Genomic DNA, 25,750 nt, shown 5'->3' with positions numbered 1-25,750 from the left:
TCGCGTTTGAACGGATTCCTCTTCAATGGTACCAGGTGCATTCAACCGATAGATTTAACATCCGACGGTTTTCACTTGTCAACGAAACACTCAAAGTTATGCAAAAATACTGCAAACATGTGGATGTCTTAAGAGAACAAGTTGGAAACTATTCTTAAGGTTATCTCAGACAGTATTTGAATCCCTGTGTGATGTGAAGTCCAACATTAAAATTCAAAGTCACCAGATCCTTGCAAAAGGTAATAATTCGTTTTAAGTTTTATCTTCATGCCGAGCTTTTTGTTTTTTTTTTGAAATTTTTTTCGAGTTTTAGGATGTTTGTGCCATCTAAAGTTTGCACGGGGTCTGTATCAATGACATCTACTTCCTCGTGCGTGGGATGTGTTCTGAGATTTATTTGAGATAATCTGGGGAAAGTACCAATATAGCTGGGAGGGAGTGCACTATAATCCAACCAATGATCAAACAGCCATTAGTCCAAATAACCGAAATCAAAAAATTGTCTCGAACATGCGATACATTGGCCAGCCATTTTTTCATCTTTTACATCAAAACCTTCTGAAGTTCAAAATTCATAGATCGAAAATTGAAAAAGTTTTACTGCAGGTATTCAGACCAGTTTTTCTTATCGTCTTGTGCTTTTCTGGCTGAATGATTAGAGTTTACAGATACTCGGTAATTTTTGGAACTGTTCTTTTTCTTCTGACTTTAGTCCCCATTCTTGCTTCTAAGCCAACCCTCTGGTCATAAAATGGGCAATGGTCTACTTTCATTGCTTGTTCAATTTTAGCGCTGGCTCAGAAACTTGCAAATATATTGCTACAAGGATTGTCATTTCATTTTAAATTTTTCATTGAGCTCGGACCAAATTTAAAAACAAAATAAAATAAAATCTAAAGAAAGGTATTTGCTGTTTTTGTTTTTATTCATCATTTTTTTTGCTTTTTATTGTTTAATATTAAACTGAATTATTTAGTGAAAAGAATGCTCTGTAGTTGAATCCAAAAAACGGTTATTCTGCAAACAAACACGCATATTGTTTTTTTTTAATATTTATATTCGCCGCATAAATCATTTTAGCAAGTCGAAACATGAATTTCCGAGTGTGATTAAAATTCCTTTTACGTCATTACAGATTTCCCGTGAGAGCAGTTTACCTTCCTCCCGCGATTTTAATAGTAGATAACTTGGCAGTTTTCCTTCGGAATTCGAACACAACAAAGCGCTACACCACACTTCACGCGTACAACTTCAGCTGTCAAAATTGGTTGGTAAACTCAAATCTGGGCCGGTAGAGTTTTGGGCTTGTCTTGACCAGGAATTGGAGATAGCGTTCTTCAACATAATTTCACTCTCCAATTTCCACTTTGCTTTTTACCACATTTCGAGGCTAATATATACCATAGTCATGCGTGTAAAAGGCTAAGCGTTTATTGTAATATAAAGTGTATAAAAGAGGTTTCTCATTCCGCCAATATCCTCTGAGTGATAAATTCGCCCGCATGGTATAGACGCAGGAAAGGTAGTAAATAGTTAAATTGTTAGTATATTATTTTCTGGTTAAGCAACTTCCGGCCCCAAGGTAAGAGCCACTTTGTAATACTACACTTTTGTGTGTTATGCTTATTTGTCAGCTTAGCACAAAGTTGCCTAAGTTTTTGTCATTTAAATACAGAGAAGTTACAAAAGTTAGACTCAGGGACAACCGAATTTATTCCAAATCAGAGGTAAGCTACCCTTTCACGTTTTAGAGCATACTTTTTTCGCTAAGTTCCAGGGTCAAGTTAAGTGTTAACCGAATCGATTGAACATGGCCTAGAAAGAACCTGACCCAAAAAGTTAATTTAAAATTTCGAACTCAAAGTTCAAACAAAAGCACAACCCCGAAAGTCTAACACAAAGTCGAACCCAAAGACTAAACACAGTCGAGCACAAAGACGAAAACTTCTTGGAAGAAAACTCCAGAACAAAAACAACACGCAAATGAACGCAAAGTCAATCATTTCTTGCAAGAAAATTCCAAACCAAAAGAATGCGAAGCCGAAATATTGCTGAATAAAGGATCAAACACAGAAAAAGGATCTGATACAAAGTTCAAGAAACAAAATTTCTTTGATAAATAATGATGCATCGTTGTCCACGCATCGTTTTTCTGAGTCGTAAAGTTTGGTCGATTATGAAACACAACAACACTGCCAACCAAACTTTTTCTTTGACCCAACAGGTCAAAATATTTGTAATTTCAGTCGTCGAATTTGTCAAAAAACTTGGCCTGGGCTAGCAAAAAAAAACTAGCCCTTGGCCTGGGCTAGTTTTTTTTATTCGCTGTGTTTTCAGACCTCTGTAATCCAAAATCCCGGGTCATACTCAAACTCAAAATATTATTACAATTTTTTGGAAGATCTTGTAGGCCATTACATTTGTCTTTCAGAGATCAAAAAAAAAAATTGTAAGAAAACTAAATTTAGATCTAAGGTTCTTATAAGAAAATGAAATAAGATGAAATATTTTGATAAAAAAGAAATAAGAAGTAAAATCATGCAAGAAACTAATTATAATATAAAAACATGCTAGGAAAAATAACTCGGATTTGATAAACACTAACTGAGGCTCACAATAGGCTAATTTACAAAGCTGGATGACGTAGTTTTACAAAATTCTCTTTCGCTGCTCAGAAGAGGAAGATGGTAGCTAGACGACAGCTCGAGGTTGTTTGTTCTTGAGAAAATGTCAGATTGATTATCCCACTTTGCACGCTAGCTACTGGTGAGCCGGCGAGAGCAGAGCTAAAAACCGTGAAAACAATTTAAGCAAACAGAAGTTTCTGATGAGTATTTAAATTTATGCTACCATATAAAAACTTTGTAAGACTTTGATTCTTTTCTTCAAGACGAAGAACTCTTCTTTACAAAAGTTCCGAGGTTTTTTTCCCGGAAGGCCAAGTTTGTTGAGCTGCCGTTGTTATATTGAAAACATGTGATCCAATACATCGCACTGGTAATAGGAAGTATAAACACCAGCCCAACTGCCCAAAAGCTCAGACGATTTTAAATTATGAGCGTGTGGGTATCGCTGCTGTAAAATGGAAAATTGCCTCATAGTTTTCGTTACCCAAACCAATCAACAAAAAAGTCGTACCTGGTAACATTCATCTATGATTTTGTTGCCAAACAGTTTGCAACAGTTATATTCTATGAGCAAGGTTTCAGCAAGTTTTTAGACTCTCAATGTAAAATTATGCTAAAATTTTACATTTAAAAACTTAGTTTCAATTTTTCACGTATTTGGTTATCTTTGCTTGTCCTTAACTGGCATAAACCTATGAAAATAACTTTGAATCATTAGTTAAACTGCGCAAACATCTATCCCTGTTGAACATAAAAATAGCACATCCAGTGACTAATCTACGAAAAGTTCAATTAGTCTCACAATTTAAAAAATATTGTTTCAAAAACAACTGATTGTTTATCTTTTCGATGTAGTTTTTACCTAGTCATAAGTTTTCACTAGTTTTCTCGAAAAGTTATAAGCTAATTGCAAGCATTTAGTCATTAGTTTTAAGATAACGCAAAATTACCTTTATTTGAAAAAAAAACAATTTAGTTGAAAGTTCTACCTTTTTTGAAATCATTTCAATGTAAATTTCAAAGTTTAGTTACAGTTAGGATTTGTATAAAAGACAGTCTACTGTGTGTAAATAGCTTAGAATTGTCTGACTAAGCTGATATATGAAAAATTTTAAATTTATAAAAAAATATATAATTTTAAAGCCGATAGAATTGGCGTGAAAACAATTTTACAATTGTCAAAAAAAATCAAAAATTAAGGAAAAATTAGACTGAATAATGAGACTAGTCAGTCTGAAAAATATAATGTTAAACAGAAAAATCCGACTCGTTTATCACGACACCGAGATAAAGATTCAAATTTGTGAATCCGTATCCTACCAATAGCTTGTAACACATAAATGACCCTTACGGGTTTTCTTGATATGCCTATAGCTGGTCAGAAAATAAATCACAAGAAGCCATAAGTATTTCTAGGTTTCTGAAGTGGTCGGCATAAAAAAAATTTGAGCTTTGCCCTCAACTGCGCCGACTACGTACAGAATCGAAAAACCACCGTATTAGAAGTTTGATATGTTAAAAAAATACAACATTACGAGACCACACTGTGCATTTTGGGAAATGTAAGCGGACTCCGCAACAACGACGCTCCCCTTGTTCTTCTTTTGTTCTTGGATTTCCTTTGATCGTTCCAAAAATTTTAACATGTTTAAAGACTTGTCTCTGGAATCCAGGAACATACAGACACAAAATTGTGCGCCTATCCAGTGCACAGTTTGGCCTCATAATGAAGTAAGCCAATTTTTCCATCGTTTAGAAGCCCTTCCAGTCGCAAAGAAAACTAGTCTGGACACTTTTTGATATTCAATCATCAATTTCGCTCTATGTTATGTTTGCGTTAACTATTTTCGCCAAATTTTTTTTAATTTTTCGAAAACACTAAGTATTTTGGACCAATTGATAATACGGCCAAGGTTACATAATCCTAAATTATTGCTACGTATCTTTTGATAATGATCGAGCTCCAAATTTTTTTAAAACGTTCCGAATTTGCTTTTTCGAATTTTTGTTTTCGTTTCGTAACGAAATTAACGGAATATTTGTGCTCGGGGTGGGTTTTTTTTTCTTCAAACAAAATTCGACTTTTTAACTAGCTATTTTTTGAAGAAATTTTTTTTTAATCTTTTCAAAGGTATGTTGTTCTGAGCTTAAAATTGAATAGATATATTACCTGTGATCATTTTCCGTAAAGTTTTGCAGATTTACAGATTGCCATTTTGGCCAAATAGGGACAATTCACGTGCGATATATTTCGCGCTATTAACGCGTAAGCGGAGATTTAATCCGTCTGAGAAATCGTTCCAAATTGGTTGAACGAAGCTTATTTGCGATAAATGATTTGTTACTAGGAGCGAAATTTATCACTTGGAATTTTATCTTCTTCAAATTTTTCCATAATGATTTTCACAAAAAATCTCAAACTTAAAAGAAAAAATCTATTTTTTTATTACTTTTATTTTTTGATGTTATTACTGCTCCATAGACCTTAAAAGGCAGTCAGAACATTCAGGGCTTTGCCCTGATACAAGCAGTTTTGTTTTTTGTTGTAAATGTTTGGCGTTTTCTTGATGCGTGGGAAAAATGACATTCAACTTGAAAAAAAAAACTAAATTTGGAGCAAAAAAGTCAATAAATAGTTTTTTGAGACGCATCATAAAGCAAAATTAGTATCTGGTTATCAAAAAATAAGCAGACCGACACTGAAACAATAATTTGGAACCCCATTCACTACTGGCAGGGATTTTAATTGCTGAAACACTCTGATATTTTCATGAGATCTTTTTTCTAAAGGTTTCTAAATACTCGGCACCCTACGGTTGCCGATTTGTGTATCATCTAAAAAGTTTGACCTTTTTTGACCGCTGTCAACTTACTGGGCAACTCCCAGGTCGGCTTTGATTGATTTGGGTCATTTTCAGTTCATTTATGCACTGTTTATTAAGGAACCGGTTATCGAAATAGTGTTATTGATTGCAGCAGAGTCAGTTTCATAGTCAGTAGTGGTTAATGTCACCTTTGTTAAGACATGTCCCAATGGTCGAATTAGAGCAAATATGAAATCAAGTGTAGAATTGGATTGGCAAACAAGGGGAAGGAGTTTAGACTTTTATCTGATCAACTAAGCACCCGTCAATCAGACTTATCTCATTGACCGAATCGATTGACTTTCCTTCTGCTCATTTTTTTCTGATCAAATTAAGGCAAAAATTAACATTATTGGCTTGTTTTCATTTGTATTTTGTTTGAGTTTTGCTTCAAGTATTTATATTCATGTAACAGGTAAGCAATGTATCAAATATTGCCCCGGTATGAAAAATAGCTCTCAAAAATAATGGTAATTTTATTTTTTTTGTAATGGTGACGACACGCTTATTAATTCGAATAAGCAACTGAATATTCATTTTGATACCGTCAATGTCAGCTACGATTATTATTTAGTTAAGGAAAATGACGCAAAAGCGAATCTACTTCGGTTTTTGATTATATTTGTACTTAATGAAAACAAAATGACATTTCAATGGAATTGCAGTGGCCATTAAAAGGGGTAGAAATTTTCAGGCTCTAAACAGCTAACAGAACAGAAGAGCAATTAGTTCTGCATTAGTTCTCATTAATATGACGTCATAAAAATCTAATAGGCAATCAAATAAAAGTCAATGTATCTCGTCAGTCCTGGAAGCTTTTCTTAAAGAAAGTTGGAGTTGGCTTTTAAAGGTAAGAAGAGTAGAAAAGACATGCCCCCATGGTTGATCTAGAACAAATACGGGCTCTTTTCCAGTCCCTCCCCCCCCCCCCCCCCCCTTTCAAATTCAATTTTGAAAAGTCTATTTAACGTTGTCACAATGCAATGAAATTTGGCGTGGTGAACAAATCGACAATTCTGAACAGCATTTAGCCGTAATAACACGTAAAACAAACATAAAACTCGGTATTTTGAAAGGGGGGAACTGGAAAAGAGTCCAAATACGAAAACAAGTGTGAGTTTCTTTCCAAAGTTTTCAACAGCGAGAAACTCTTTCAAAATTATGGCATGAATTCTTTTTAAAGTCAATTTCGTTTTCATCGAAAACTTTGTGAAGCTCCGGGTTGACCCAAAACGCTAAGCATGCAAATCTCACATGTTTGGTGATTCAACCATATAAATAATTGTGGACCAGTTAAGTTTGTGGTATCTCTTAGCAAACATTTTTTCGTTGAACTTTTCCGAACAGCTATGACATATCGGCTTGTAATACGGAAACAACAAAAAAGGAAAATGAACTGATTTGAAACAAAACAAGACTGCTCGTATCAGGGCGAAGCCCTGAATGTTCCGACTGCCTTTTAAGGTTTATGGAGCAGTAATAACATTAAAAAACTCAATGAAATAAAACAAAAGAAAATTTTTTTTTTCTAAAATGTGAATTTTTTTTTAAAATCATCCCCCCACACGCCATATAAAGTACAAAAGGATAGATTTCGCTCCTTGTAACAAACCAATTATGGCAAATAAGCTTCTTTTAACCAATTTGGAACGATTTCCAAGACGGATTAAATCTCCGCTTACGCGTTAATAGTGCGAAATATATCGCGCGTTAATTGTCCCAAATTGGCCAAAATGGCAATCTTTAAACCCCCGTTACTTTACGAAAAATGATCACAGGTGAAATATCTTTTCAAATTTGAGCTCAGGACAACAATACCTTTCGACTGATATAAAAAAAATTCCGTCAAAAATGGCTAGTTAAAAAGTCGAAATTTGTCTGAAGAAAAAAAAAAACCCACCCCGAGCACAAATATTCCGTTACTTTCGTATCGAAAGTCGGAACAAAAATTGGGATTTTCAATTTTATGGAGCAAAATTCGTCTACGAATGAAACCCTTTTAAAGGCGTCCTTGGCACCAGTTTGTACTCAATTCAAGAAAATGCACTTTGGCTTTCTTATGCATCAGTTTTATTCAATAATCTTTAGAGTATTTTTGTTCCAAAGTATGAACAAGACTGCTCGTATCAGGGCGAAGCCCTGAATGTTCCGACTACCTTTTAAGGTCTCTGGAGCAGCAATAACTTAAATGTAATAAAATAAAATGAACTTTTTTTCTTATAAAATTTGAGTTTTTTTTGTGAAAGTCATCCCCCCACAAGCCATATAAAGTTCAAAAGGATAAATTTCGCTCATTTTAACAAATCAATTACGGCAAACAAGCTTCTTTCTACCAATCTTTAAGCTAATCTAATCTTTAAGCCCCTTATTTTTATGAAAATTGATCACAGGTAAAATATCTCAACTTTAAGCTCAGGACAACAATACTTTTCGAACGATATAAAAAAAAAAATCCGTCAAAAATGGCTAGTTAAAAAGTCGAAATTTGTCTGAAGAAAAAAAACTACCCGAGCAAAAACGTTCCGTTACTTTCGTTATGAAAGTCTGAACAATAAAGATCTAGCAAATAACTTAGAAAACTGTGGCAAATGTAAAGGTTACATCTACAGTTTTCTCAATTCAAATTTTGTATGAAACTTTTATAGCACTTTAAAAAAACTTCGGAATTAAATTATTATTAAGATTTTTGCATAAAATTGATGCCTATTTCTTGAAATTGGTGAATATTGCCACCAAAGACTATTTTAAAGAGTTTCAAATATCGTTTGGCCATACAGGTATGACGAGCAATGCTCTACAAACTTCTAAGACGCAAAATTTTGTTTCACTTTGGTTCAATTTCCTTTTTTTAGTTTCCATCTCAATTGCATATTACGAGCCGAAAAGTCAAAACTGCTTCCAAAAATTCAACAAAAAAACTGATTTTGGAAGGATGCCACGAACTGTTCACTGGCTCTCAATCAATATGTAATTCAATCACAAGCATTTGAAAAATAAGTGCAATACAACCCGCAATTATAATTTCCATTTCTTGAAACTTATATTGCGGCTTGACATTATTCTACCACGCAGAAAAAATTATTACTTCTATGAAGAAGATGTTTAGTTTTTGCTGCTGAATTGAAACAACTTAAATCGGTTTCTTCTGTTTTTTTTTGAAATCTGAACTTGGATATTGACTCCGCATGCAAAACCTTTTTTTGTTCGAAAGTGTTTGCTTCAGTTAACTTTCTTTTTGCAGCAAAAAATCTACGGAAAAATTTTAAGAGGCTATTTCAAAAATTTTGTATGCAAAATTGCTATCTATGAAGCCCCTTAATAAAAGCCGTTGATTAACAAATTTCTACAAAAATTTTGTCAATTTTTTTTAAAAAAAAACATTTATCAGAGAAATAACTTATTTGGTAAAAACCTTCAACAATCCTTGGAGGTGTCTATAAAAATTTTAAAAATTTTCAAAAATAATTTGAGAAAATTTAAGGTTGAATTTTTAAAAATCAGAAAATTGGATTTTCAAAGTTTTAATTGGTAGAAAGTTGAACTTTATAAAATACGTTTCAGTGGTTTATTGAGGCAAGCTTGGAGATAAGTTTTGTAAAATTTTTAAATATGTTTCAAGAGAGGAGGGATGGAGTTACCGCAATAGTTAGAAAATCAGACAAGACTGCTCGTATCAGAGCAAAGGCCTGAATGTTTCGACTGCCTTTCAAGGTCTATGGAGCAGTAACAACATGAAAAAAAATGTTAAAAAAAATCAAAATAACATGAAAAATAAATGCAAAAAACTAAAATATATAAATATTAAATATATTTTTAAATTTAAGGTTTTTGCAAAAATCATACCCTTACACGCCATATGAAGTACAAAGTGATAAATTTCGCTCCTAATAACAAATCATTTTGTGGCAAAAAAGCTTCCTGCAACCAATTTGGAACGATTTCTAAGACGGTTTAAGTTTCCGCTTACGCGTTAATAGCGCGAAATATAAATCTCGTTGTTGTCTAAAATTGGTCAGAGTGGAAATCTTTTAACTACCGTAACTTTACGAAAAATGATCACAGGTGAAATATTTTATCAAATTTAAGCTCAAAACAACAATACCTTTTGAATCAAATTAATTAATCCCGTCAAAAATGGTTAGTGAAAAAGACGAAATTTGTCTGAAGAAAAAAAAAAACCACCTCGAGTACAAATATTCCGTTACTTTCGTTACGAAATTCGGAAGAAAAATTTTAGATTAGTCCAGTCAAACGTTTTCGATTTTAAAAAATCCTGTACATTTTTTTAAATTAAATTTTTAATACAATATTTAGTTCATGATAAATCGTATCATTTTTTTTGCTACATCCGAGTAGTAAAAGCCTGTTTTAAAAGATTTCTTTTGCACAAATATCAAATTATCCAAACCAGATTTGTATTTTGAATCAGTGATTGATTCGAAATATTTTTTCTCTGAACTAGCAGCGTTTGCACAAACACGTTTCCTTAAAAAAGTCACGTTTTCACTAGCTCCTTGTTTTTGGTTTTCTTGATTTGGAGCGGATGCTAGCTACCTTGGTTTGCGGGACAGCCTTTTTTCAAATTAAGCTACGGTAAAACGCAAACTTTAGAGTGATGCATTTATACGAGAAAAGATTGTTTTTTGTTCAGGTGGCATCCTTAAGCAGAACTTCTGAAATTTCTGTACGGTTATACAAAGAAGTCCTGAATGCGTTTTGTAATTAACGGAAAATATATTGACAAATTTTTGATTTATTTTCATCAAATTAGTATTTTTATGGTTATGGTTACAATTCATATCCGTATGCGCGTTTTTTCGATGCATGTGGGAACTAATCCTGAGATAGCTTGCGTTCAGTTAAATTTCTGGAATGATTGATGAAGAAAAGTTATATTAAAAGATGACTGATTTATTTTCCTGTATCAGCGGATTGATGGTTTTAATTAAAAATGATAGTCATCTGAGAATTAATTTTTTGTATGAAAACCACGAGAAAGACAGTCAGAATTTCTGGTTAACCGAAAGTCATTTTGAAAAATTTTTTGTTTAGTCTGTAGAAAAAAAACTTCTAAAAAAACGCGTTTTTCTCGAATTGGGGTAAAATTTGACAAAAGTACAGAACAAAATTTGCTTATAACTTCACTAGAGTTATCATGGTGCAATTTGGCTTTTTTCTAGTTAATCAAGAATTACGCTGAAAAAATTGCCTTGATTATTGAGAAAGCTATATCAAAAGAAGCTACATACACAGCCCAACAAAGTCTTATATTGTTAAAACTTTCGGTGAGAATTTCGAAAAACTATTGCATCACAAAAATTTTGATGAAAATTTAAACAACATTTGTTCCCTTCACTTTTTCTAATCTTAAACCAATTTGAGAGAAACCAACGCGCTTGAAGTTTCAAAATTTGCTCGTTTCGTCCGGACAGTTTAAATCAGCACTGACGATTTACACGCATTATTCCTATTATAAATCCCAGCGGTGCAAGTGTTCACTACTTGTCAACGTCTTACTACGAATTTCCGCTGGTTACAAAAAGTTGCCGGTTACCAATTGTCGATCTACCCAAACGTGTAAAAAAATTCCTCTACCACACTCTACTTGTGCGTCTTAAAAATTACAATGTTTTTTTTTACTTCTATTCGTAAAATAAAGCCAAAGCTGGAAGAACTGACAGCTGAAAAATAGATTTATAATCAGGGGCGGATTAAGGGGGGGGGGGGGGGGGCGGACGCCCCCTCCCCCTCAGGGATTCGACCCCCTGCCGACCCAAAGGGTCCCCCCTTTGATACTTTTTCAGAAATCCATTTTTTGTTTGTTTTTTCAAAACGGCTTTTTTGTTTGTTTTTTCAAAAATTTTACCTTTTTTGTTTGTTTTTTCAAAAATTTGCCTGCGGCGCTGAAAATTTAGCCAAAAAAGGGGGCAAAACAGTGCTTTGGGAGAGCTCGAAAAATCAATTTGGTTGACCTAAAAAAAAAGGTCGTCAAAATTTTGGAAAATTTTTTGAAAATCCGCCCCCCCCCCCCTCGAGAAAATCCTAGATCCGCCCCTGTTTATAATTGATTTTTATCATTGACTGATTAGGAGTTCAAATGTTGCTTTCAATCTTCTTTGACATCACGGGTGCCGCTAGTGAACAGTAGAGCTTGTCGGTAACTCCCTCTCTAGTGTGTTGCACCTAAGTTTTACAGAAAAAAATTTATGTACTCCATGAAATTCAATTGAAACTCAATAAAGTTTGAAATTTTTGTCAAGAAATTTGAAAGAAAACTGGAGATTCAAATTGGGTTTACTCACTAGGCATTTGTAGCAAAATGCAAACAAAAAAAATCAAACTATTTCCAAACTTCGCCTAAAATATTAATTAATTTGCAATTACTTCATGTTAGCTGCACCACAAAGGCATAAATTTTTTCATTGATGAAAACAGTGCAGCTATTTTGTTGCGTATTTCAGCGTCCGCGACTACGATGTGCTCATATATTATTAAACGAAATTTTAGCATTTCTTTTTAGTCTATTAAAACCTTTGAGCAGAATTTTTAGTCTATTTGTTCACCATCTGCCGTACGTTTTGTTTTTTGCAAAAGTAATTCCTTGAAATAAATTTAGATGATCTAATTTAGCCGCAATCAATTGAACTCCTCGCTCGAGCAAATTTAACGTTTGGACGTCAAAATTATATGTTCTTAACTCAACAACAGAAAAAATTGAAGTAGAGATTTCACTACCATCGCCAATTTCACTGCTAGCGTAACGAACAAAAAAAGAAATAGGAAACGCAAAATTCTGTTAGCTACCCTCTAAAACAACAACAACAAAATCCCTTGAGTAACAATTGAAAATGTTTCTGTTGTTTTGATTAGAGCCTTATCCATATTGCATATTTTGTTTATTTGTTTTCTTTTCACTCGTTAATTGTTTCAGGCACCCAGGAAACACCGCATTTACCATCAAACGCCATTACCAATACCTCAATTTCATTTGATGAAAAAGTCGAATTGAATTTTTTCGTTTCATCATATATCCCTTTCAGTCAGAAATCAAACCCAACAAATTTTCTATTAAAATTCATTCTCTTCATAACACATTATCTCAAAACAGCATTATCATTTTTAAAGTTCCCATCACAAAATCAGTCACCTTGTTAGATAGTTTCATAAAAAAAAACTATTTTTCAGAAAATCGAGACAAAGTTTTACAATCTGACTCCAACTACTTTTAACTTACAATAACTTGAAAAAGAAATAGATATAAAAACAGCATCGCACAATTTAGCATGACCGATTCGCAGTCGACGAAGACTAGGAAAGTGTTCGTGCCAGTTGACGGGAGTCCGGACAGCGAGAGGGCCTTCAGTTGGTACATTGCAAACATGAGGCGGGATTCGGACATAGTGAGAGTGTTCCACATACCCGAACCTGTGTCACTCCCTCTATTTACACTTACAGAAGGTCAGTTCTCAGATAGCCCAAGTGTATAGCTCATTTTGTGCGGCTGTGGAAGAGATGTATCGGTGATGTTGTGTGGCCAAACATTTTTGGAACCAATTAACTGCATTCATTTTTTGGCTGATCAGCTCGTATTTTTCCATCAGTTGTCTCTGCCATTATCAACTTTAAATGAGAAATCTGACTATTGCCAGGAAAGTTTTGGTGATTTTTGGATAAATCAAAATGCCAGAAAAAAGTTAAACTCGAAAAATATGATTAATTTGTCTTGATATAAAACGCGTCAGATCAAAAAAGTTGCGCAAAAAACTAAATTTGAGTTACTGAAATTTGAGAACTTTCTATGAAATTGAAAAATTTTGTGACCGATTATGAAGTAGTAACTGTTCACACTGCTTTGTAGATTTTCGATTGCTTCAGGCGTCAACACTCCGTTTAAGAACTGGGAGAGTAAATTGCAGGATAAGCTGAAGAAAGTGACGGAACTGGAAGACCACTACAACTACAAACTAGTCAGCTGCAAACTAGCTTCCCATGGATCTGTACTCATCTCCCAGAACGAGGTAAGCAGGGATCACCTCAAAAGTATCAGTCAACATTTATTGAACATTTTTGAAATAAAAAATTAACAGATTTTGCAAGTACACTTCATACAATAATCTATGCTAGTTCTGGTATAAATTCAAAACCCCGGCAACTAATGACTACAATGACAATTAATGACTCCTCCATAAAGGTATATAATAGCCAGCTTTCTTTACTTGAACAATAAATAAACCCTCAATTTTTTTTAATTCACTTCTGTTTCGACCATTTAACCTATTGTACTTCAAAAAAAATGGAAATTCCCCAATGTTTTTTGTGAACTAGAGTTTGTATTCGGTCATAGGTGACAGGGAAGGAGAACCTGGCCCATGAGATCTGCCAGGAGGCAGACAAGTTCGAGGCGGACATGATAGTGATGGCCAGTACAGGGTGGGGAGGTGTGAAGAAGAAGCTGCTCAAGGGGGGCAGTGTGGCTAACTTCGTTGTCCAGATAGCACTTCTGCCGGTGATGCTGGTACCCACAGCCAAAAATGAGGCGAGGATGCAGGAGCGAAGAGCCAGCATCAGACGGGACAGCAATTGTTCCAATTAGACACTCGGAAAAAACTCAAAATTAAGAGAAAAGTAACCAACATATGAGATGAGAAGGGCATAGTTATGAAAACTAAAACATTTTTAAAACTCTACTAATCGAAAAAATGATATAAGATTGAGAACTTGAACTCAATTATGCAATGTTATTGATAATGAAATACAGGATCAATTGAAGATGACGTTTTTCTAGAATGATAGATTATGAATATTTTCAACCAATTTTAAACAGTAACATCTAGTGTAGTTTGTCTATTGATAAATTAATGTCTTTTTAAATGCTAGTTTTGCACACAACAGGTAATCATAGTTGTAAATGGCTGCCACAAAGAAAACGAAAATTGTAAAGTTATTGGTTTGTTTTCTCTCTAATTTTGGGAGTCCAATTAGGCATCAAATCAAACCCAGACTGGTCGTTCGAAGCCTTGAGTGCATTGATTACTTTTTTCTTCAGACTGCATTTTAATATATGCATTTTAATATCTATGGAATATGCATTTTAATATCTATGGTATATTGTTATAACTCCCTTTCAAATAAAGAACGGATGAAATTGGATGCAGTTTTCAAAAAAAAATTAAAAATTGCCAGAAAACTATCCCCACGCTTTGTTTAGTAGAAAATGATATATTTTGCATATTACACAGTTTCGAATAGACCAAATATCATGCCTCAATTCAATTTGATTGATTTCTAAGATGGATTAAATTTCTCCGCTTATGCGTTTTAGCAAGAAATGTCTGGCGAGTTAATTTTCCGAATTGGCCAAATTGGCTATTTTTTTAAATTCTCATAAGTTTACATCAAAAAGATTGAAGGTGAAAGGTCTTTTTAAGTTTGAGTTTAGGACAAAAATCAAGGTTAACTTCCAGATGATAAGGAAATTTAGTCAAAAAAATGTCAGGTATGTTCTTGATGAGCTCAAGACAACAATACTTTACGAATAATATTAAGAACTTTTGACAAAATTGTTGATTAAAAAGACATTTGTCTGGAGAAAGAAAAACCACCAAAAACAAATTTTGCGTGAATTTCTTCAAAACTCGAAACAATAAAATTGGATTAAAGAAACACAAATTTTTTTTCATTAAGTTGAAAATGTAAGGCAAATGGCGAAAACACTACTAACAAGGTTGCTGGAATGTTCCCACTGCTTTTTTAAGGTCTTTGGAGTTTTGGCAACATGAAAAAATAAATGTAATAAAAAAAAGAAAAAAAAACATATTTTTAATATTTGTGATTTTTGTGAAAATCATCTCCCCACACGCTAGATAAAGTACAAAGTGACGAACTTCGCTCCTAGTAACAAATCAAATGTGGCAAATGGGCTTCCCTAAACAATTTGGAAGGATTTCTAAGACCAATTAAATTTCAGTTAATAGTGCGAAACATATCGCGAGTTAATTGCCCCAAAAGGTCAATTTTTTTAACCCCCTTAACTATACAAAAAATGATCCCAAGATGATATATCTTTTCGAGACAGCAAAATTTTTTTGAAGCCCAAAAAACATCATCTTTTGAATGATATAAAAATTACGTCAAAAAAGGCTTTTTAAAGTTTCAAATTAGTCTGAAAAAAAAATTTGAAGAAAAAGTTTGAAAAAATTGTTCGAAAAGTTCTAATTTAGAGATTGCAGCACAAATTAAATTAATCGAGGAGCAGTATAAACCTCGGATCTTTGCCTTGACACGAGTAGCTTTGTTTGCAAATAATATAAGCCAACCCTAAAACCAGAAAACTTCTCTTTTAAAGACCCTGTTTTTTTTTCATTCTACCAGGTTTCAGACATCAGTTTTATCAGACTCGAGTCAATATATAAAAAGGCCTTTCTACACTTGAAAAAAAAACAATTTATGAATAGTTTGAAAATTATAAACAAAAAAATGCTGATTTGCATGAACACTTTTACAGTTTATGCTTTTGAAACTTTCAGTTTCAACTGTTTTTCTAAACTTATCGAAAACCAAAATACCACTGCAGCAATTTTCTGATTTGAAATTTATGTTTTCGTAAAAACGGCCGAAGTAATGGGAAGCTGCCATCCGAAAACTGTGAAATGTGGAAATGAGCGCATTTTTGGATAAGTCTGTTAAACTTGAACAAAGCATCATTGCGTCGGTAACATTTGAATTGGATTCAGCTCTGTCAAAACTAAAAAAATTGCCTGAATGTTTTCGGCTTGAAATTTTGTTGCAGTTTGTCCTGTGAAGTCTTGACTCCGGGCTGATCCCCATACACTGAATACACTATCCATATGATTCCAAACTGAATATCTACGGAAAAAAAGTATGATATAAACCACATGTTTTGAATGTTTTTAAATTTTTTTCCTTTATTTTTTTGAGAGTTTGGCCAAGCGATTTCCTCATCATTAGAATGAAAACACTTGCGATTTTTCAATTACTAGAGGATATTTAAGTTTCTGTTCAGAACGGACTGCATTAGCTTAACAATTTCATGGCGTTTTACTTTATGCTTTCAGTGAACATCTAATGCTTTTTTTTAATCAGTACCAGACATTTCAGCTCGTTAAAAATGACCCAAAATCTACAATCGTCAAAATAAACTACCGAAAAATGTTTTGCGCCAATAAGAAAAAATTGATTAGATTTCTCATGTTACTGCTTTTGGGCTGATTATAACTTCAAAAAAAAATCTCTCAAAACTGTTCTCTGAGACATGAGCATTATTCTTCCCCTGGGTACCTATAAATCCAAAGTTATTGTGAGTAATGAAAACACAAAAAAGTATAAAACAAAAAAAAAGAGAAACAAATCATCTGCTATTTGAAAGTGATTGGAAAATAAACTAAACTTTTATTTATTTACAATGAGATAATGCAAGTAGTTAATGAAAAAACATTTTGATGAGTGTTTTACTAACCTTCTCTAACCGGCCCATTTTTTCTGGATTAAAAAAAATAAAATTGATTCTCTGATTGTGAGTCAGGTTGCAAATTAGCTATTTTTTTGAAAGTCTATTGGAGTTTATTGACATATGTTCAAACGCAAAGCGATTGAATTTATCTTCGATTTACGAGGAATTATATGGAATCGACAATAAGATGGGAGTTTAGCGACATAAGGGACACATACGAGATTGGACCAGTTTAAAACTATTATTTATATCTATTTATATTGTTGATAAATTTATCTTTGTAAAGTATTTCGAACTAACGAATCAAGATCCATAATTAACACTTTCTATAAATTGTGTTGCTGAAACTATTCGTAGTTTCTGCAAACAGAACAGATTAAATATAAGTCAGCAAACAGTCGTTCTCCTTCAGAACAGTTCCTGATATCTAGCTTGCAATTACCAGTATACACTAGATCTATAGAGACTAGGAGATATAAGTGTAAGATTAAGATCGTTATTATCGTTATTAGACTAAAAAGTTGCACGAATATGTCCGGCCGAAAAAAAGATAGCGTGACGAACAGACGGTGTACTCTATCTGAAACTACTCTATGAGTGAGCCACTCCGGACATAAACTCATCTGGTGCGACCAAGAAGCTCGAACAAGACCTGAAAAAAAAACTTTAGATTCAGCAAATTCAAAATAGAAAAAACATCAAAAACACACCACAAAATGTTCGGTAGAATTGGAAAATTAATTTGTATATCTCTACGTGACAATAAGTCTATTGAATTCAAACAAACAAAAGAGCTTACACCAGGTCGAAACCCGAACGACAGACCATGCCCCTATATCGTGAAACGACGCAGACTACAACGATTATTTCTCTACAAAATTCGCAATGCAAGAGATTTTCATTCGATAACAAGAAATAAAATTCATTTGGAGTAGTAATATTGATTTCCGAGCAATATATCTCTCAATGATATTTAAATATATTTTCTAACTAAAAAGATTCAAATGCCATTCATTTCATTAAATCTGCAGTAACTTCAAAAAATTAGAAAAACAAAAATTTATTGAACAAAACATACAAAAATTAGTTAGTATTTAATTAAAAGTTAGGTTGAATGAATTTATGAAAATTTCTTTGTTTCTCAAGGACTGATATCCTCATTATTTCATAGCTAATGCATTTTTGTTTCTTCATCTAAAAGACAACCCTAATCTATCAGAAATTAATATCAACCGTTTTTAAAAATTATAATCTTTCACTAAAACTTAAACCTCAAACTCAAAAATTGCCAAAAGCTTTCCTTGATTTGTAACAATGTAAGCTTTTTGTAAACGCAGATCTGCAAGGCTATCCTTGGATCTTTTACTGAAAATTTCGATCTATATTTTACTTCATTTAAAAACATTTGATACCAAGGTTTCCCTTGGATCAATTAGAAGAAGTTTGTTCTCCCCACCTCCTAGTAAAAAGTGTCTAATAAGCTCAAACCTCGATTCTCCAACCCTTTCTAAGGACTCAAGACTAATAAAAACTGTTGAATAACTAACAATTTTGAATCAGAGAAACAGTGAAGAATTTCGGTTACTCATCCTTCACATGAGCCCCTACTCTTGGTTGACCCGGGCTCAAGCAAGTCGTAAACCTAAAATAGAACCTTACAATCTATTTGTGTTCTATTTATACCAGAACCTTGTCGCTTGATTTACTATTCTCCAACCCTCAATCCTATATCAAAACCCTGATTAAGATTAAGTAAGTTTTCTCAAAAAAAAAAACTTAGTCACCGAGAAAATACAAAATCATTCTAACAAATTGGTATACTCTTTCTCTCCAACCCGTTTACACTCGACAGTCTATGCCCCAAGACTAGGATAACCACTCAAAAATTGTAAGAAGTATCTGTTTAGGTAATATGAAAATCTAACTCCTGGATTCCTGGATTTTGCAACCTTCATTCTGACACTTATGTCAAAAGATAATCTAGGAAAACACAAACACATTTGCTTAATCAAAAACGAAAGATACGCTATTTTAATTACAACACACAAGCAAAAAATAAGATACATCAGATTGAAAAAAAAAGATAGAAGGCAATAATCACAAAACGAAAACAAGTCCTTAAACAAAAATTTTCCAAAACAAGAATTCCAGTTTCGGAATTTGACTCAACCACAAAACAAGAACTTCAAAATCTTCTAAATTTTATCAACGATAATAATAATCCAAAAAACGAACAAAATTTTTTTTTGGAATCGGAATTTACAACAGCATCATTTATAAAAAAAAAGTAAACCCAAAATTAGAAATTCATTACTTCGTAAGCCAGCAAGACTCTATAATTGGAATCAACCAATAAGTCATACTGAAAATTACGCATTAATTGTAATCCCGTGCAAGAAATGATTCAATACAATTTTCTTCCCTTTGTCATCCACACAAAAAGCAATCCTGCTAGAGGACAAGTACAACTTTGCCATAATCTATTTGCAAAATTAATTGAAAAAGGAAATAGCTCATGCAAACAAGAATTTTTTGAAGTAAAAATCAAAAGAAAAATACTATCTACCAGACATTAGTGGCCTGACTTCTTATTACGGTATAGTCACGATCGAAATTCTTCCACCGCAATCATCAAATCAACCACCCCCTCCGAAAAAATATATAACACTAAAATCCACAAAGAGGAAATTCAATCTTCACAAACGATGTTGTTTTTCAATCATTCATAGTTATGAACCAATACTAGTAACAAATGACACAATTAAGGTATCTTCACCGCAAACATCCCGACACGCGATAGTAAGACGAGAAATAAATCTTTTCTCACAATTTCTAGGTTCAATTCGAGATAATGAAAAGTCACAAATAAAAAAAATGAGCTACAAATGATCTACAATGTCTCATATTGTTTTAAACATCCCATATGATATTTCAAATACAGCAAAAACTACTCTGTCTGTACACAAAGACTATTTAACAATGACTCAACTCACAACTGACATGCCACCTTTGAATTATAAGACAATATTTAATAATAGAACACGAGAAAAAAAACAGCTTAACTTCGATTTTCATCTATACTGAAGGAACACTTAACGGAACTAGAAATTGCTTACATTAAAACACCCAAACTCCATCACATTTATAAAAAAAGAAGAAACAGTTGAAACTCCACCAACAAAAACACAACAATGTTTTTCTCCTATTCACCCAATTTCTACAACACCACATAACAAAAACAAAACTCATTTTCCACAAACAACATTACTGTCAACAGTTAAACCATATGTGATTACTAAACAAAACTGTTCTTACAACAGATCATATCAAAAAAATTGTAATAACAGATCACGTGATAATTAAAGAAATAGAAACAAAAACAATCAAAATAGATCCAGAAATTAATCTCAGTCACCACATCGAAAAAATTCTCGATATCCAAACAAGCAAAATCAAAACAACAGATGTAGTACACCAAAACAACAAAGACAAATCAACCAAGTACAATCTACAAATGAAAAAGGCGCATATTCTCCAGGTATTCACAAAACAGAACTACAATTAAACCACATACACTCTGAAAGCACAGATGAAGAAAGCGAAACAGAAAACACACTCATTAGTAACATGCTTAAAATAGAGGATGAATGTGAAACACCAATCAAATTAAATTATTACAATTGAATTCACCAATTTAAAACCCCAAATAAAAATCAAGCTGCTACAACTTACACTCCATATATAATTGAAAATAGTTCAAGCATGAATAATGCAATAAAGAAAAACAGCTAATAAGATACCACCACCAAAAGAACAAGCTCGGAGAATCCTTCCACGTTTGGAAAGCCCAAAAAACGAAAATGTTCAACCACCAGATCTTGAAATTATCTTGATTTTAGATTTTTTAACCGACTCAGGCGCAGAATCAAACAGTATAAATATCCCCACATGGAATGAAGTCCAAATTCTACCACCAACGTTTTCACCTTCAGATTTATTTAGTAATCTAGCCACTGCACGAGGTACAAGTTCAGCGGTTTACGGAAACCCCAACTAATTCTTATATCAACACGAGCAATGGAACAAAATGAACAGTTACTGAAAACTTTCAAATGAATAATTAGCATTCCAGATATCAAACAAAATAATGTCGGAATCCCATTTATTATCAAATATATATCAGCTATAATTATCTTTAATAGTAAATTGCAAACAAAATATAAATATAAAAAAACTCGAAAATATATCTCTAACCTTTTTGCAAAGATTAAAGCGATTAACCCCCATTTTTCTTCAAATTTTTTTCTATACATAATCATCAAAAAAAAACATTTAGGACCAATAACAGGACATGCATATAATTTCTCAATCAACCAAGTTAACCAAAATAATATATATTTCTGCTGTCGAATTCAAACTAATCCATAAATTTGTTAAAGTAACAATTTCATCTATCAATTACGCTAAAAACATAAACATAGATACCCTAGCAATTCATGCATACAATAATTCACCATATAAAATTACACGTCCCTTAGTATTAATAAGATATGCTACATCAAAACTGGATGCTGGAAAACACATTCACCACTACACCTTCCGCTAAAACACGACGCAATTTTCAAAAAAAAACGCGCAAGTAAAGTACCAATACACCAACAAAATAAATTGACCAGACTTTTAGACATTTTCGAACAGTACAAAAACAAACGGACACTTTTATACCACCGCCGATATGAATAGTGCATACAATCAAATGCCATTAGATGAACAACCTCGTCGACTCACACAATTCGTTGTTTGAAACCAACAATACGAACTTAATAGACTAGTCTATGGTATATCCACAGGACCAGCAGCAATTTCTGCACCTATGAGCAAAAGTTTCAGACCATTGACTCTCAGTAAAAACGTTATTACATACTTCGACAATATTTTTCAGACAGTCACCAACTAAGCAAAAACTGTTTACAGTTTTGAATAATTATCCCAAAATCTTGTTAAAAGAAAACATGAAAGCGGTTCCAGATAAATCACAATTTTTCCTTCTACTTGCAAAATCCTTGGACATGTTATTGAAGGTACTACAAAAATACCTTTGAAATCCCAAATAGACGCCAAATTAAATCTTCAACCCAAATCAAGTAAAAAGAAAATACAAGAGTTCCTTGGAATGCTAAACCTTTTAAGCAATTATGTTTGAAAATTGCAACTATACCTCAGACCATTATTTAAATGATTTTAGACAACAAAAGTTTTCGATTGGATTTTCGAACATCAAAAACTCTTCCATGAAATTAACACCCTACTCACAAAATAAGTTTCAAACACAATTCCAGATTCATTCCAACCATTTTACGCTATGTGCGATGCTTCGAAGTTTGGTATTGGCGCAGCACTTTTGCAATGACATCCAGACACAAATTAAATGATTTAGCAAAATCAGGATTTTTACACAAGCGTAACTCAGACTCTCTACACTTGTGAAAGAATGTACAGCCATTTTATATACATTACCAGAAAATGAATTCTTAATCCTTGGAATAAAGCACCCAAAAGTTTTATTTACAGACCATAAACCCATCGTTTTTCTTTCCACTCAGGAATCTTATCCGAATCATAGAGTTACAGGTTTCGACAAATTCTAATTGGAACTTCAACTCTACAAAGATTTTGGACAGCAGGCAAAACCTTGCTTTACCAGATAAACTTGAACTTTTCACACTAAATTAACTGTAGAAATACATTAAAGTATAAAATTCTTTCTCTCAAAAGACGAAACATCACCACGATTAGAATGTAAATATGCAGTGAAAACAGAAAATTACACTTAGCAAATCAAAATATTTGGACTTTTTCCACTAACTCTAGATTGTCAAAACAGTAGTTATGAAGTAGAATAATTAGGTAAAGATACTTTTAAACCTATACCATATTCATTAGGGTTAAGAAATAAAACACAATGAAAATCATATCGACGAAAACCACAAAAAAATCAATCACTCCCCCTAATAGAAAAAAAATAGCTCACGTACCTGATTAAAAGGTCAGGCCTTCCAGATACAACACACAATGAATAAAATATTTGATCTACAAAAAAACTTTAGATCAAAACCCTCTACCTAAAAAAAAAATTCAAAATTTTTTCTTCTCAACAAAGGAAAGTTGACACTTAAGTTATTTTCAAAATTCTGACCCTGTCATCAAACAACTTAGATCATGGATCAAATACAAACCAAAACCCAGAAAAGCAGATATCACAATAATAAAAAATGAGAAATCACTCCGATCTGATCGAAAATTTAAAAATACAACAATAAATGAGAAAACTGACAATTTAGAATACCATCAACAAAACACAAAAAAACTCTGTCCACTACTAAGCTTAATATTAATTGCACTTCACATTTCACATTTCTTACCTATAAAGGGACATTAAGTATCAGAAAAAAAAATATTTCCAAATTTAACTCAAAGTTTTATTTTCCAAATGCACCAATTTGGATAAAGTTACCTTGTTATGATTGCATTACATTTTAAGTAACCAAACATTTTCAACACCAGAAAACAAAACAAAAAAACAAGACTTTAGGGACAAATTTATATTTCAGTAATCGAATAGATAGTTTTTTCAGCAACAACTTCAAGTAGTTTTTCAAAATAAACATTTTTTTTGTCTCCAAATAACTAGTTCAAAATCAGCCAACCAGAATGTTTTGATATCATCAGATGTCTCTTTAAACACCACCACTATTATTAGCCAGTTTATCTCCAACTTGAACCGGATCTACAACTAAAACTCAAAGACCTCCAAGCCAAAAGGAAGCACTACCCTACTACTTGACGACTTAGATAATAATCGCATAAAACGTACAACCCTCCTCTATCAATCAATACAAAGATCAACAAAATTGTCTAAAATCATATCCCAACATCAATCAAAAAAATTGTATTAAAAAGCCTAAAGACAATCATCAATCTGATCATTTCGCCTAAAAACGATCTATCTCCCAAAAATTCCTTGTAACCCACCCAAAAAATTCTTCTTACCCAACCCACTTGTCAGAAATCAATAAACAATAAAACACTTGTCGAAAAATCCAACTTGATTTGAATTATGAAAAAACAAAAAAAATTTGACAAAACAAATCACATTTCAAATGCTTCTTTCAAACTCAGTTACACGAATTAAAAAAGTAATTTTAACATTTCTTTCAATTTTTTCACGGTTTTTTCAATTTTGTATTTTTTTCATAACTGATTTTTTAAAATCCTCATTTCTCGAATCTTCGGTAGCCAAATCATACTTTTCTATTCCCTCATACAAAGTTATCTTTCTCTATCTAAAACCCTTGATCACATAATCAGGTACAAAGCTTGATAATTATAAAAATGTTTCAAATTTTACTAAGTAGGAAGGACATTTTCAAACCTTTCAAAATTTTTCTCAGCTTTTTAGCTGCTCTAGTTCTGAAATGCACAAAAAAGGCAAAAAAAGTTTTGCACTAGCAACAGTTTTAATTATCTTTTTTGCAGAAGAAAAATAAAAAGAACACAGAATGTAATAAGAAAATTGAAAACGCTAAACAAACCCCTATTAAGGGTTCCCCAGGAAGCAACCCACCCCAAAACCCCCCAACAACACCAACATCTAGTAAAATAGATCAAACCCAAACATCTACCCGCATCACATATTTAGATAACCCTTATAATTTTTAAGAGAGACACCCACCATTGTCTAAACGGTTAAAATCAGCCATTCGTCAAGCACCCCTCAGTGTAACACAGTACAAACCAACCTATAATATCGACCCCTCATTACAACAAGATCAAAATAGATTAAGACACTTAACTCAAAATTAGAATTTAATTGGTTCAATAAGCAGACAAACTATTCGCCCTCGACGCAATTGAAACTTAACCACAACAAGAGTACAGTTCAATATCCCCTCATCACCATCATCAACCCCTCCATACTTTTCAAATAAAACAATAAAACCCATCCCCCCACCGCGTCAAAGCATTTCCCAACAAAACACACCAAAAATCCATCCGATTATTTAGTCTCAACATTTATTTCTGGTAAAGTTGTGAAATTCCCTTTACTCCTCCCACTTCATCACAACGACTCCGGCTTTGGATGACCCAAACATTTTCCCAAGGCGAACCCAACTTTGTAAATGGTCCAGTATAAGTTTCTTCTAACGCATTATTATCACTACCAGAAACATTATCACTCCCATCACCACCCAATCACAGGTCAAACACCATCAACCATATTTCCCACAAAATTTCCAGGTCGCTTAGACGATAGATATCGTGCGCTACAAAGTACAAGTACATCCTTACGACTATATTGGAACTCCTTTGTAACAACCCCTCCCTTTTTTGGCCCACATCTTGATAGCAATAGACTCCATAATTGGGCACTCAACAATTTAAAAAACAGACACGATATTCACAAAAATATTCAAGAAGATAGTATTCAAATGATTTCAAAACAAAGTTTAATTTTTAAACTTAAATTAATAATAAACCTAAATAGTTTAGTAAATCATCCATTACCACTGTCACCACCAGACATCGCAGCTCAATTTTTATCCTTCCACTTTCTTACAACAGAATTTATCTACAAATACGAGAGATATACAAAAAAGACCATAGTTTTTATAAAGACCTTGAGAGATATACAAAAAAGACTATAGTTTTTAACTTTCCAGGATATAGTGCGCTACAAAGTACAAGTACATCCTTACGACTCGATTGGAACTCCTTTGTAACAACCCCTG

At 33.0% G+C, this 25,750-nt stretch overlaps 1 protein-coding gene across 6 annotated transcripts; it reads left to right on the top strand.

Annotated features, from left to right (window-relative positions):
- The first annotated feature begins 772 nt into the window (after positions 1–772).
- On the top strand, positions 773–14,362 carry LOC134841894 (uncharacterized). Of its 6 annotated transcripts, none has more exons than XM_063857965.1 (4): positions 773–903; positions 12,423–12,949; positions 13,367–13,509; positions 13,836–14,362. In XM_063857965.1, the coding sequence occupies exons 2-4, from the start codon at positions 12,775–12,777 to the stop codon at positions 14,082–14,084; spliced, it is 567 nt and encodes a 188-aa protein (XP_063714035.1). In that variant the 5' UTR covers positions 773–903; positions 12,423–12,774; the 3' UTR covers positions 14,085–14,362. The 6 variants fall into 6 exon arrangements, with proteins under 6 accessions (XP_063714035.1, XP_063714032.1, XP_063714031.1 ...); XM_063857962.1 differs by lacking the exon at positions 773–903 and adding an exon at positions 1,041–1,267; XM_063857961.1 differs by lacking the exon at positions 773–903 and adding an exon at positions 1,307–1,582.
- The last annotated feature ends 11,388 nt before the right edge of the window (positions 14,363–25,750 follow it).

The sequence above is a fragment of the Symsagittifera roscoffensis genome, chromosome 3, assembly GCF_963678635.1.
Source record: "Symsagittifera roscoffensis chromosome 3, txSymRosc1.1, whole genome shotgun sequence".
In the NCBI taxonomy this organism is placed as follows: Eukaryota; Metazoa; Xenacoelomorpha; order Acoela; family Convolutidae; genus Symsagittifera; species Symsagittifera roscoffensis.
Note: the sequence above shows the minus strand (reverse complement) of the source record. Positions and strands in the feature narration are given on the sequence as shown.